The sequence below is a fragment of the Lissotriton helveticus genome, chromosome 11 (genome assembly GCF_964261635.1).
Source record: "Lissotriton helveticus chromosome 11, aLisHel1.1, whole genome shotgun sequence".
Taxonomy (NCBI): domain Eukaryota; kingdom Metazoa; phylum Chordata; class Amphibia; order Caudata; family Salamandridae; genus Lissotriton; species Lissotriton helveticus.
In genome coordinates, this window is record NC_136072.1 from 76,266,929 (window position 1) to 76,282,922 (window position 15,994).

The 15,994-nt window shown below is 41.2% G+C and overlaps 1 protein-coding gene across 4 annotated transcripts in view; it reads left to right on the forward strand.

The window, feature by feature from the left end:
- The window catches only part of LOC144791219 (dehydrogenase/reductase SDR family member 4-like), a 232,906-nt gene that overhangs the window by 178,141 nt on the left and 38,771 nt on the right, over nucleotides 1-15,994 (forward strand). For all 4 annotated transcript variants that reach the window (XM_078665871.1, XM_078665869.1, XM_078665872.1 and 1 more), the window contains exon 7: nucleotides 13,072-13,206. In XM_078665871.1, coding sequence (XP_078521997.1) covers nucleotides 13,072-13,206 — 135 coding nt within the window. The remainder of the gene's footprint in view (nucleotides 1-13,071; nucleotides 13,207-15,994) is intronic.

The window sequence follows — 15,994 nt, forward strand, 5'->3', positions numbered from 1 at the left end:
GAAAACAAAGTTCCCAAATATTTTAACTTTTTCTTCTGCCAAATAATTTTACGCATGGGAATCATATCCGGAGTACAAAACACATTTAAGGGAAAAAATTCAATTTTATTAGAATTTAATTTATATCCAGACACTAAAGAATATTTAGAGATTATGTCTATTAAGGCAGGAAATGAATATATGGGATCCTTGATAAATAAAAGCACATCATCAGCATATGCCAACGTTTTAACCACAACACCTTTGAGCTCAATCCCTGCAATAGAATCACATTGTCTGATAGAAGCAAGAAAGGGTTCAATACCTAGTAGAAATAAAAGGGGAGAAAGGGGACAACCCTGACGTGTACCTCTATAAAGGGAAAATTGAGAGGAAACTTGGCCATTAATAAATAGTCTAGCAGTAGGATTAGAATATAGAGCTGAAATCATACTCATAAAGTTAACACCAAAATTAAAAGAGACTAAGTGCGAAATAAAAAATGCCAATGAAGTTTATCGAAAGCTTTTTCAGCATCTAAAGCCATAACACCAGATGGACTCGTTAATGTCTGAGCTTGTTCAATGACATGTAATAACGTTCTTGTGTTATTAGCCGAGTATCTATTCTTCATGAACCCTGATTGATCAGAATGAATGATAGAATCTAATATTGGGGATAAACGTAAAGCTAACATTTTTGAATATAGTTTACAGTCTTGATTTATTAAAGAAATAGGACGGTAATTAGCAACCAGGGAGGGGTCTTTATCCGGTTTAGGAAGAACAATAATTAAAGCTTCTGAAAAAGAACCAGATATGCTTCCTGAAGAATTAAACAAAGTAAATAGTTGAAGTAAAAAGGGTAAAAGTTGAGATTGAAATTCTTTATAAAACTCTGCAGGTAAACCATCAGGGCCTGGGGATTTATTTTGTTTCAGGGATTTTATGGCAGATAAAATTTCGTCTAAAGTAATTGGCAAATCTAATTTAAGTTTGTCTGTTTGGGAAAGTTTAGGCAAGTTACAGGAGGATAGGAAGGAGTCTACCAGCGAATCATCATTAAAATCAGGTTTATCATATAATTTGGAGTAAAATTCTAGGAATTCATCGACAATATCTACATGCGAAATGGCCACGTTACCCATAGGGTTGCGAATGGAGGTGATTTGCGTTTTATCTTTTTTAATACGCAGGTAATTTGCTAAAAGTCTACCAGATTTATTCGCGTTAAAACTAAACTTAGCTTTAGCTTTGGAAAGTTGGACACCAGCTCTTTTACTAAGAATAGTATTGAACTCATAACGTAACTTTTGTAATATATCTCTATATTTTATATCATTGGAGGTGATAAAAAGCCTTTCATGTTTCGCTATTTGTTTTTCTAATCGTGTAATATTTGCATTAAAATTCTTATTCTCATGAGCCATAATAGAAATAGTAGCCCCTCTTATATACCCTTTAAAAGCATCCCAACGAGTAATCAAAGAAGAAGACCCTTCAGGATTCAATTGAAAATAATCAGATATAGCAGATAAAAGTTTTGATTTATTGCGATCATTAAGAGCAATGCTAGAATTCATTCTCCATCTAGATTGTTTAGAGGAAGTTGTATGGAGATTCAAAATACAGGAAATCATGGCATGGTCCGAGATATCAATATTGCCAATCACAGGTGATGTAATAGAAGCAATAAGTTGTCTGGAAACTAAAATATAATCAATTCTGGAGTGGGAATTGTGTGGGTTAGAAAAGAAAGTAAAATTTTTATCTGTAGGGAAGTGGAGGTGCCAAATATCAGCCAATTTCGTAGTTTGAAGAAAATGTTTAAAAGCAAAATAGACTTTAGAGGTATGAAATTTCGTTTGAGATAATCTATCCAATAAAGGATCAGATATAACGTTAAAATCACCTGCTACAATCAGAGGAACATTTCCAACTTTAAGAACCTCTATAGTAAGATTAGACCAAAATTGAGGTTCATCTGCAGTAGGGCCATAAACATTTATTAATGTAATAATTGAATCATGAATTTTAACTTTAACAATTAAATATCTCCCTTCAATATCATTAATTTTGTTCAATATTTGGCAATGAGATTTTTTAGCGATCAATATTGCTACACCATTTTTTTTACCAAGAGCAGGTGAAGAAACTATACAATCAACCCATTTCTTATTCATGTAATTTAATATTTTATCGTCAACATGAGTTTCTTGTAGGAAACAAAAATCAGCTTTGGAACGACCTAAATAATCTAAAATCTTAGTACGTTTGATTGGATGACGTAAACCTTTTACATTTAACGAGATAACTTTAACATTAGCCATAATGAAGGAATGAAAGAGAAGAAGAGGATGGGAGATAAAAGAACATATAAAAGATATGAGTAGTTTTGAAGATTATAAAATGTGAAAGAGAAACTCCATAAAGAAGAAGAGTGAGCAGCTCTAGAGATAAGAGAAGGGAAAGGAAAGGAAAGAACATAAACAAACTGACAAACAACAAACATAAACATGAGAAGTGAAATGCACACACACTTTACAAGCATGGCCAAACCGCTGGAGTCCCCAAACAAAATGCATAATGCATTCAGAAAAATTGTCAGCAGAAACATTTTAAACCTTAAAAAGAGTCAAGGAGGAGGATCATGAGTATCCATCGAGTGTTGACCTTGATGTTCAAGAAAATGTCGCAAGTCTTCTGGAAGATGAAAGGATTTGGAGAAATTATCTTTCCAGATGCGCATGAGGGATGTATCAAAAAGACCATATTTAAAACCAAGGCTTCTCAGTTGTGGACAAAGGGCAGCGAACTCCTTACGAATTGCAACAGTTTCTTTGGCGAAATCCTGATGAATAAAGATTTTATTTCCATTCACCAACATTGTAGGGATTTCTCTTGCAGCTTTTCGTATCAAAACAAGATGATGATGACGGAGGACTTTGAAAATCATTTGCCTTGGTTTAGCATTACGAGGATTACGATGAGAAGGGATTCTATGGGCCTTATCCACTTCAAATGTTTCTGGAAATTTGATATTCAAGAGGCCAGGAATCAAGTTTTCCAAATATAGACGACAATTCGAACCCTCAACTTCTTCAGGCAAATTAAAAATGCGAAGATTATACTGTCTATTGCGATTTTCCAAGTCCAAGAGTTGAGATTGCATAGGAAGAATTTTTTCCACCAACGGAGTAAAAGCATCCACTTTGGTTTTATTATCATGAATTTTGATGGAATTATCAGAAATTTTCATAGATAAACTAGCCATTTCCTTACGCACACTTTTAATTTCTGACGCAATATTTTCAGTGTTAACTCGAAGAGCTTGAATTTCTGCAAGTATCAATGAAAGTGAAGGTTCAGAAGATTCCACAACCTTTGATTTGACTGGAGGCGGTGGAACTTGCTGCTTCCTTTTATTAGTAGCAGAGTTTTTATTATTCATTTTGAGGAGAAAAAACACCCAGACGCAAGATGTGAAGGAAAAGAAATAACAAAAGCTGAGGAGAAGGCTGGGTGTGAGAACCAAGGATCAAAAAACAGCACTTCGAGGATGTGAAACGCTGTAGAAACTCCTCCAAAGGTAGGAATCCTGAAAATGGATAAAACGACCTCCTTTGCGCACTATGCCTGACCAGAAAATCGTCGTTTAGTGGAAAAACGGGCTTTTTGCGCGACGGAGCTTAAGCGGCGGCGGCCATCTTGATTCGCGCGCTCGCGCGTCTCGGGTCATTGTCTTCTGACCCCTGTGTACACCCCTGCTTGAACCAGGGTTGAAATTCTGAGATGTGTGCTTTTCAAAACGCCAGATGCATGAAATACCTCAAGTTTTGCTAAATTGTGGCAGGTCCTGCCAGAACTTAAAAGAGGAAAAGTCTACAGTATTTACAGTCACTTGTGGATTTTAGTGCAGTAAGCTGCAAAAAGGCACGTTATTCCCCAAAACTCAGAATATTTAGTAAATAATGTACCTGATAAATTCACACCTCATTCATGATTGGATTGCTTTCCCGCCTGGTGATTTGGTGTATTTCCATGTCGACTGCTAATGGATCACTGATATAATATCGATGCATACAATATCGGAACACAAAAATATCGGACATTAAATATCGATAACAAAAATACTGACTTCCTATACTTAACTAGCTACATCTTTACTATTCAGCTCAAAAAAAGATATACCTAAGATTATAACGATTCCACCCCAACAAAATATTACCATGACCTACAAACATTGAAACTACAATGTATATATTGATGAATACATATATATATATATATATATCTATACTAATATAATAAAGAGAGAGCCCAAACCTTTGAGGCGGGTAATCTCAGGAACCACAGCACCAATCACAACACCCAATACAGCGTTGGAAAGGGCAGTTGCAGCAGAAGGACATAGGCTATGCAGACGCCCACCATATACATTTAAAAGGTAAAAGAACCGTGGCAGCAAAGTAGTCCCTTGTGGGCGTGTCTGCGTTGTGCTGTGGGTGTGTGCTGGGGGCGTGTGGTACGTTCCGCCCTTCATGCCATGTCTCATATCGTGTGCTGTGGGCGTGTGCTGGGGCGTGGGCGTGTGCGGGGCGCGAGATTACGGGAAAAAAAAGCGAGCGTTGTGCCCAATATTTCATTGTTTTTTCTTCCCAGGTTCTGTACATTCCAGCTCCGGGTGTCCACCCTGGTCCCTTTAAATACCCCTGCACCCCATAATCATAACCCACCCTTACTCCTTAAAATACCCCAACACCCTTAAACACTAACCCATCTTCACCCTATAAATATACCCTGTACCCCAAAACACAAACCTATCCCTAAACCCTAAAAATACCCCTGTACCCCAAAACCCAAAGCTACCCCTGAACCATAAAATACCCCTGTACCTCAAAACCCAAACCTAGCTCAGAACCCTAAAAATACCCCTGTACCCCAAAACCTAAACCTACCCCTGAAACCTAAAAATACCCCTATACCCCAAAACCCAAACCTAGCCCTGAACCCTAAAAATACCCCTGTACCCCAAAACCCATACCTATCCCTAAACCCTAAAATTACCCCTGTACCCCATAACCCAAAACTATATATGAACCCTTAAAATACCCAAACACCCCAAAACATATACCTCGGTACCCCAAAACATATACCCCTATACCCATACTTACCTTATCCAAACATTAAAAAAACATGCTTTTACCATTCATGCATTTACAACGAATTTCGTTGTAAATGTATGCGTGGTAAAAGCATATAAAATGTAATGCCATGCGTTATAATGGCATTACGGAGTCATGGTACTTTCGTAATGAAAGTATGCGGAGTGATGGTATGTGGAAAGAAAGTTGCGGAATAATGGGTGTTTACCCTCCCGCGGTAAGTACATTGGTGGCACGGCGGCCCACATCTCCTGCATTCACCACCGATTTGAAGTTAGCACAGGTCTCTCTCATTGATGGCCAGCTCCGACATACACTTTTAGACACACCTCCCGCCACAAGTTCTAGAATTGCGAACTTTAGAGCTGGGGAGCTACGTTTGAATCTCGGCATCAGCTCAACATCCTGGGATTCCAGGCAAATCGCTTTGTCTCCCCGTGCCTACCACAAATTAATGTGTTCTTCTGTAATGTAAATTGTGCTCATGCCATGTTGTCGAGTTTGCGCTATATAATATTGCAAGGAAAAATAAAGTAGGGAAACTCGAGTTCACACACTACTGAACGCGCACTCTTAAGTGCATCAGCAGTGCACTGTGAATCGGAGCGTTTCACAGGCCTGTCGTAGATAAGAAATGCTATCACAACGAAATCCTACAAAACAACATACTACTGGCCCGCAGCAATTCATACCCGGACAACGTCGGGACGGGCTGCTAGTTATATATATAGTGATAACCAACGTTGAAAAAGGAGGTAACATAGCGCCATGGCCCCTAGAAATATACACTGCTGAAGCCTATAAGCAACTAAATGATGATAAGTGGTACACCAGGAATAATTTGGAGAGCATGTGCAAAGTGAAAATGCAAAATCATTTGGATTTGCTTGATTGTAGAAATGTGGGATAATTGAATCAAGATGAATACTTGTATTTGCACAATGACTTCCCCAAGACACCTGTTATTGACCTTATTCCATGCTTTATAAGGGAGACATGCAAAATCGTATATAGAGTCCATCAGATTTTCTGAGATATCAAACATTGCTCTGCTGGCCCACACATCGCGGTGGGCACTCCTCTGCGCAGTGATGTAGAGCTTTGTGTTACTAGGCTGGGATTCTCCAAATTGTTCATCAAGGGGTGATAACACCTTCTGAAAGTTTAGAAGCAGAATTGTATTTCCCAGATAGTTTTATCCATTTCTCCAAATACACGATTTTACACATGAATCTATAGTTATAGTGAATATCAGCTTTTTACCACAGGACTTGGGGGATCAGACTTCAAAATGTCAAGAGTATTGAATCGACTTTCTTGTGATATTATTTAGCTACACACATTATTAAGCCATAGTTCTTTATAATTTTTTTTATCTTTATTATACACCTTTGCACCAATTTCAATGAGGCTAATTACGATGGTTTACTGTGCACCAGATGCTGAGAAGATGCTTTATATACCCACATGATTACTTCTCAAATCTGAACAAATATTTGTTGGACATTTATGTTAGGTATGTCCACAGGAAGATGGACCTTCATCCTTATATCTTCATTGGGGTAGATATCGGATGATTTACAGGTGTTAGATGTGGGTGCAGGATGTTCCACATTTTCATAACTAAATAGGTTCTAATTGAAAATGGTGAGATAATCCTATCACAGGTTCTCTGATATAGCACATATTGATAACCAAGATGTGTAAAGTGTATGATGAATAGCTTGATGTACCATGATTAAGGATTCAATGATTCAGAATTTTTATTGACACATGTAACATAGTTATTGTTAGATTTGGGGGTCTCTAGTTGGCACAAGTAGGTACTTGTGACTAATAGGGACCCTTGCCTCTAGTCAGGGTAAGGGGTACACTCCTAAAATAACCCCTGCTCACCCCCTTGGTAGCTTGGCACAAGCAGACAGGCCTATCTCAGAGGCAGTGTGTAAAGCATTTGCGAGCGCATACAGTAATCCAGTGACAACACTACATATGGACACCACACAGGTTTTATATAAAAAATAAGTATTCTTTATATCGACTTAACACAAGACCAAAAAATTACAAAAATCCACAATACTGTACTTAAAAGATAGTTTTAGCTTAGTTCTGTTTAGTTCTTAAAATGCGACACTTTGAGTCAATGTACCTTACGATGTGTTACGCTTCCACAACAAAAGTGTTACAAAGATGGAAATGCGGCAAAGTTCCGGTGCATAGAAATAAAGACGTGAAGATCTTCCAGATGCAGCACACTTCTCCGGTGATACCAGAAGTCTCGATTCGATGCGTCAGCTGCAGCGGTGACACCCTTGTTCCACGATGCGACGACAACAGCTTCGGCTGCGACACTCTTCTCCGACGTGGCAAGACGCTTCCGCACAATGCGACAACTACAGCAGCGACATCCAAGATGCAACGACAGCAGCTCCGATGGCGGCAGGCTTCTCTGTGGATGCGAGGCGCTTTTTTTGATGAGTTGCAATACGACAGCTACAGCGGCGACATCCAAAATGCGACGGCAGCAGCAGCGACACGCTTCTCCTTCGTTGCGAGACGCTTCTCTCGATGCGGTGCAATACGACAGCTACAGCGGCGCCATCCAAGATGCGACAGCAGCGACGGCGACATGCTTCTTCTTCGTTGTGAGACGCTTCTCTCGCTGTGGTGCAATACGACAGCTACAGCGGCGACATACAAGATGCGACGGCAGCAGCAGCAACAGTGACACACTTCTTCCTCTTGAGTCGTGCTTCCAGCTCCTTGCGACAAGCAGTCCCCCAGAAGGCCCAAAACAGCAGCAGACACTTCCCAAGGAACCCTGGGGAGCTGGGGGTTGAAGTATGATATCCCTGAGACTTCAGCAGGAGGCAAGCTCTGTTTCAAGCCCATGGAGATCCTTATAAGTTGATGAAAGTACATAAAGTCCCTTTCTCCTCTCTTTGGCAGTCAGGCAAACACTGCAGGCCATTCCCCCATGCGCACTTCAGCTTAGGGATGGTCTCTCCTAAGTTTCTTCAGGTTTCTCTCCTCAGCAAAGTTTTCTCCTTGTTGTCTAAAAGTGATCTAATTTCTTGGGATCAGGGTCCCAATATTTATACCCCAAAATCCTTTGTCTTCTGAGGGCAGAGGGGCCTTTGCCTAGTCCAAACCAGTTCTGGAGCACTTTGTTTACATGACTCCTTCTTTCCTTTCACAGTGCAGGGCAGAAACATTAGATGCCCCACATGAGGTGAAGCCAGCATTGTGGAGGGAAGGCACAGCCCTGGAGCACTCTGTTGACATGAATCCTTCTCTCCTTTTAACATTGCAGGGCAGAGACATCAGACGCACCACAGGGGGTGGAGCCAGCACTGTGGGGGGCAGGCACAGTCCTATTCAGGTCCCAGGTGCAACTCCTCCCTCCCATCTAGATGCAGATCTCTCTATTAACCACTGGGCGGACTCACCCTGTCTCCTGGAATCCCCCAGTCCTGTCACTCAAACTCCAGACAAGGTATACACATCCTAGCAGAGGCACGTTTGGATAGTTAGACAAGAAAATACCTACTTTCTAAAAGTGGTATTTTCAAACACAGAATGTTAAAACCAGCTTCACTAAAAGATGTATTTTATCATTCTGAGTTCAGGCATACTAAACTCGAATTTCTACCATGTTCGCTGAGTCAGTTAGGATTATAAGTAAGCCTGGGTAAAGCACTACGCTACGCTCGTGTAGTTTGCGAAGTTTGCGCTACTTCGCACTACGTGAATTGCACGTAGCCCAGTGCAAACACGCTTAGCGTAGTGCAGAGTAATTTTTTGCTTGCTCGTGGTCCTCAATGTAAAGTTGGCGACCGCGAGAAAGCAAAATGACATCCCGGTGAGACTTTTTCCTCGTTCGCGATCAGCAACATCAAGTTGCCGATCGCGAGCGTGGAAAATAAACCTCCTGGCGAGTTCTCAATGCGGGGAGGTCAGATATCTCATTGCAAGTGGCCGCGTATGCTCGTGACCACTCACGATGAGAAACTACCAGTTCACGTTGAGAAAGCTGCTGCTCGAGTAAAAATCTACTCGAGCGGCAGAAAACGACTGCTCACACTGTGCAAGATGCCGTTTTCAATGATTGCACAGTGCGGACAAGCATCTGGCACTGTGCAATCATCGTGAACAGGGTACTACGCAGTTTGCGTAGTGCTACGCGTAGCTCGCGTGGTCCAAAGTGCACTTCGTGTAGCTACACGTACCGCTACTTCGCGAACTACGCCCCGGGTTAATTATAAGATGTAATAATCTACTGCCCATTCTGGCCTATGGAGAACAGTCAGCCATGCAATAGTGAAAAACAAAAACGACTGTAATTCACTATTAGGACATGCCACACACACCAGGGCATATTATACCTTATACTTACAATGCACCCTGCCATTGGGCCTAGCAAAGGGGTGTCTGATATCAAGAAAGGGAAGGTTTATGGACTGGCAAGTGGGTGCACTTGCCCAGTCAGCATGGCAGTGCCAGACTGCACACAGGCTCTGCAATGGCAGGCCTTAGACACACTTTTACAGACTCCTTCTGTGGGTGGCACAACCAGTGCTGCAAGCCCACCAGCAGCATTTGGTTTACAAGCCATGGGCACCCCTGTTGCACTGTACTAGGGTCTGACAGGTAAACCACACCAGCCAATCATGGAATCACAAATTCATACCTTAATTTATAATAGGGAGAGCATATGCACGTAAGCACTGATCAGCAGTGGGAAAGTGCCCAGAGTCATAAAACAGCCAACAACAGGTCAGAAGAAATAGAGGAGGAAGGCAACAAGTTCAGGGCTGACCCTGCAAAAAGGCTCAAGTCCAACAGTTATCTTTTAGCTCTTATATATTTTAGCCACATAGGTTTTCATTCCCTTTGTCCTGCCAAAAAAAGCCAACTTAAATTCAGGTGGTGTAATCTCAAAACCAATGGAAAAAAGGGGGGCCCCTACAATGTACTCAGTTAGCTACTCGTAGGGAAGGTAAACTATGTAGAGAAAAAGTGTAGCAAACTCCAAGGGCATAGATAATCCCTAGATCAGAATCTAAACATAGTGATAGACCCTCCACAACATTCAAATAAACGTGTGCTGAAACAGTGAGTTATACAAAAATTCTTCAATCTTTTTATTTTGATTATAGTATATTTTCTTGTTATTTTTGTCTTTTGTTTACATTTCATTTACTTATTCATTTCATTTTTCACACTTAAAAAACATTTATATATAATACATAATGTTCAAACACAGACAAAAAATTGATTATTTACAACTAAAGACGTACAAAGACAATAGGTGAAAACAGAAAAATTACATAACCACAATTTCAAAAACAAATAAACCCAGTGATATACGAGATATTCAGTCGTTGGAATGATTGATGAAGGCAATGCGGTTGAATAGAACTACGCGCGTTTCGGCCCAAGGCCTTCGTCAGGTGACCGTCATTCGTACATTTTATATAAATAGAAAAAGTGATATAACATAATAATTGTCAAGGTGTCGAATCAATAAACGAGAGACTTCGCTTCCTATGGCGACAGCTTTTATTTCATTTTTATATCGAGTCTGATATGCTGATTTATTTCTGCAAAATGACTTTCAGCGCACTTAGTCACGTGTTGATTTTAGTGAATCAGGTCCATTGGCGATAAAAACGTGTCATTTGGATCTTTGTTCCAGTAGCCTGACTCTCAAATATCCAACGATTATTATTTGCAATCTTTCAAGGCAACATCCTATTTTTCTGATCGTATTCCAGCAAACAATGTCAAATGCCGTGATCAGTTTCTTGACGCAGTGACGCCGATACATATGCTGGATGGGAATATTTTATTGTATAAACACTTAGCGTATTGATGTTGGTGCATCCGCCAGATATAGGTTCACATGGGGCAGGCTTCCCATAACCTTCGTCTTTGGACTCTCGTGCGCTCGGACGGGGGTTCTGATCGGTCGGTGCTTCTGATGTCCGCGATCTAATCTCAAAACCAACAGTCACAGGACCACATATATGATGTGACATTCTAGCCACAAGAGAACAATAAAGATCAGTTGGTCATTTAGAACCTAGTAGATGTCTCACCAGCTTGCCGGGTCAGCATAGACCCTGGCTCCATGCCCATACCAGAGGACTTCCCGCATATTTAGAGTTCACCGCCTTTCTGACAGGGATCTTTGTGCCTTTAGCAATTCCTACACATTAGCTATGTACTGATCGTCTCTATTATTGTCTGGCCCACTCAATATTTATTTTTTATTTTTCTGAAGCAAATTCCCTGATACAAAAGAGTTTAAATAGGATGAGGCTACCATCATTGTGAGCTGATAGCCATGTGGCAGACAGGCCGCTAGGTCCAGGGTTTCCAATGGCAGAGGCAGATACTGAGGCTGCACTGGAAGAAACCAAATGGTTCACCTGGCTAGATGAGGAAGGGGAAACATATGCCTGACAGTGCTGAAGCCTGCCAGTTTATGACATAAATTCTGCTCTGCCAGCCTCTAAATGGGGCCCTAAGTTGGATCAAGAGGTCTAATTTCAAGAGGTCTAATTTACAAAGTATCTTCTGACTTGGGATTTCAACTATTTTAGGGAGCCCCAACAAAAATTATGTCTTGAAAATGTCAATGTTCAGTGTTTTCCATGTATTGTCTGTTGCTCTACCTCTTACCTGACTGTTTCACAGGTTCTAGATTACTGCAAAAGAGCAATCTATTATTTGTTCTCTGATATTGTATAAATGATCAATGTGTTTCTCGCACTAAATGCAATCTTGGTTGTAGTCTTGGAGGTGTCAAGATAGGGCCTCATTTATGAAAAGTGAAGCATCGCTGTGAGACAACAGCTATGCCTCACTTTTCATTGCGCCCTCCTTGCGACATGCTGGATGCGTCATATTTAAAATATGACACATCATGTTGCAAGGAGTTACAGATACGTCAGTATTGCTGACCTATCTGTAGGCGCAAAAATGACGCATTGCTGGAGTGTGTCACAAAAGTGACAAAACTTCAGCAATGGGTCATTTAACATGGGCAAGTCCCATTTCAATGTGCCTGCATCAGTCTTACGCCTGCTGTGAGGCAGGCGGACAATATTGACGCATTTGCATCCTAGATGTGGCGCAGTGAAATCTCATAGATTTCACTGCGTCACTTCTACGAGGCTTAATTGCATCAGAACGCCCACCCTGCATACATTGGGGCTGATTCACAGAACTAACTTAAGACAAAATCCTAAACTTACTACTTTTGGTATTCACAGAAGTTAGGATTTTGTCTTAAGACAGACTTAAGACAGACTTAAGACAGAATCCTAACTTAAGTCTGTCTTAAGACAAAATCCTAACTTCTGTGAATACCAAAAGTAGTAAGTTTAGGATTTTGTCTTAAGTTAGTTCTGTGAATCGGGCCCAGAATACCTTGCGCAGGTATTATGTGGCACAGGGGTTTACAAAGTGACGCATCCACCTAGATGCATCACTTTGTAAATATGACGCAACATGGTGCATTTTTGACGCTGCTGGTGCGTCACAAAAAGTGACATACCGGCAGCGCAAAAGTGACGAAAGGGCTCATAAATAAGTCCCTTAATGTTTTGCAAGGTTTTCCTGAATATAACCAAGGCAAAACGTTATGGTTTTGTGCAAAACTGCCTCTTTATCCCAACCAATATATATGCTTTCCCTTCCATTTCTTCGATCTTATATAGAAAAGTCAATTTTCTAGGCACACTTTTCTTCTTGACCAAATGTATTTTTCCATGGAAATCCCGAATCTGTGGAGTTTGATTTTTCATTTTTGTGTGGCAATCATAGCTACACATCAGAGAATACAACCTTCTGTAAATCGATGCTTTTATCATGTACTTGTAACAGTAAATAATGCTCTTCTGTTTTTTTCCTTGTAACAGGATGTTGACCCATACAGTGTCAGTAAGACTGCCCTCACAGGTTTAACCAAGATTTTGGCATCAGAATTGTATCCGATGAATATTCGGCTAAACTCATTAGCCCCTGGAATTATCAAGACACGGATGAGCAGTTTTGTAAGTTTAACAAATTAAAATTTAAAGTGTCCACAAATAAAAATAAAATCTGTCACATTTCTCTTCTGTAGGCACATAAAAAGCCAATTAAACAAAACACAGCTGAATTACTACTTGATCCATTCTCTAACAAATTAGCAAATTGAACTTCTAGAAAAAAATGATACAGGGTAATATATATACTTCCATACAGAACATAACAGCACAATCTAGTAAAAAAAAGCTGCCTTGCTGTTTTAAAAAACGTATAGAATGGATGTTGAGCACCTCACTGTAATACAATGGTTGGATCAAACAGAAGTAGCATTTGTAATTCTCAACAATGCATACAATTGGGGAGGAAGGGAGTGGATATATAATTTGGGGCAGAGTTACAAGAAAGTGATGCTTCTGTAAAGATGTGTCACTTTCCCTGCACCACCATTAGAAACCTTTGCGCCACTATGGATCAGCCGTATTTAAAATCCGGCGCACCATAGTGCAAGAATTGACAGATGCATCACAAATTCTGACGATTCTGTTGAAGCAAAAGTCACTCATTGCTGGAGTCGTGTCGCAAGCACGCACAACACCAGCAATGCAGGGGGAGGCCTATCCTCAGTGTGCTGTGTCACTCTTTATGCCTGCTTCAAGCAGGCATAAGAATTTGACGCAGTGGCAGTCTAGAAGCAGTGCAGTGAAATCTTGTAGATTTCACTGCGTCAATTCTATGAGGCTTTTTTGCATTGGAACGCCCACCCTGCATACGCAGGTATAATGTGACGCAGGGCTTTACAATGTGACACATCTACCTAGATGTGTTACGTTGTAAATGGGCCGCATTTTTACGCTGCTGCTGCATCACAAAAAGTGACGCAACAGCAGCACAAAAATGACGCAAGGGGCTTGTAAATCTGCCCCTGTGTATGCAGACAAACGACAGATCTCTTTAAAAGTATTCTCTGTTTAGGTTATCTGTGTTCTAATAAAATGCCCCTGAAACGTTCATGAATTGTATGTGTTCAAAGCTGCTCAAATTGAATTTGGAGAAAACTGAAATTATTATTTTCTGACGACCACATGACATCATCACTAACAAGCTGTAGTTTTGCTTCTTGCTTCAGCACACACGACGATCATACATGTACACTGGAGTCAGCTTTATAACAATAATTAGGATCTAGAGCAGTTCCATGAAGTCTAGAGGGCATACAAAGCGCTCCCTCTTGGCCAAGAGTGATGACTGTCACCTCGAATGACTATAAAGAAATGGCAGTGGTGGTGGCAAATTTATTAGAATTGTAGGACAGGCCTTTTTACCTGTTGCCTCTAGTGAGAGTGGACTACTAGCCTCACCTGTGACTTCCAAATTGGTGTGCCAGTCTCCTGCATCTGGATCCTTTGCTTATCCATCTGGGACATGAATGTCACATGTGTGCACCTTACTTGTGTGTGTAAACGTTGCATGTGGAGCATTTATGGCACATGTGGCTGTAGATACACTGCGTTCTACCTTGTGCTTCCCACTTTCACGTGGCAGGATGGAGGGTTGGACAGAGAGTCTACACAGCAGATGTGAATTGCACGGCTTCCCCCTATGCTGAATGTTGTTAAGGAGAGGAGAAAGTGGATCCCTTTGAAACTAGGAAGTTTTCTGTTGACCTCTGCTGGACCCATGTTGCTCTGTTGGCCCATTATTCTCTGGAGCAGCACATCCCCACAGGTTAAGAGATAACTCAACTGGATTGCTTCCCTTGCCTTTTTACTCTTGTTTTGGATTGCTGCTAACATGAGACTCCCGCTTGACCTCTCCCTCCTGCTCACACATCCTGACAATGACCTTTGCAGGATCAGTCTGACTGGAATAAGAAAAAAGGAAGGACTGCCTATAACCAAACTCAGAAGTGATAGTTGCATATACAACTGCTTTTTTGCCACCTAAATATGGGACAGAATAATCTAGCCAGTGTGCCAAGATTTACTTTCCTGAATACACCCACCATGGAGCTCCAGGGATGGATATGTGCCAACTCCATTTCCCATGCCATGTTTGGGTCCAATACCAGGGGAACTTAAACCCAAGCCTGTAGGAGACCGTGCTTCAAGGTAAAGAGTTAACCAACCTTCCTGGATGGGCATTGGAGGTGCTCTTGCATGAGGAAGGTTCTGCTCAGGAGAGGGGCAATGAAGGTGGTGAGGTGGGTTGTGCCGGAGAGGTCCACTGCATTTTCTGGGAAGTATGTGACCTTTCTGTGAGGGTGAGAAACAGGGATCTGAATTGACCTGGGAGTGGAATTAAACTGCATGCACCAGTAGGTCAAACTTACTGAGTAACTTGCTGCCAGCTGAGCTCATGAACTTTCAAAGTGTCAAGAAATCACTTACCACTTAATGAAAATTTGACTGCCATCCACCCTCTCCCACGGAATTAATCAAGAGTACCAGAGCAGAGTCATACCTGCCAAGATCCTTCCACCTGGGACCAACCATGACAAGGAAGTATGAGTATCTAGTTTGTTTTGAGGTAGGTTTTTGTGTTTGAGCCTGAGGAAGATTCGAGCCGCAATGGCTGATAAGCCACAACCATTGCAACTAAACTGCCTCCTTCTCATCGGGTGCAAATGCTGCCTTTACTCTAGTTGATGCTGGAGCAATGGCTCATGCACTAGTGAGTCCAACTGTGACAGGTGCACCGCCTCCTATGGTTTGAGGGCCAGGATGCACAAAACATTGAGAACAGCTTGCACCTTCCATTGGACACTTGGACAGTCCTCACAGACTGCATAGACTGATAGCACACAAATCCAAG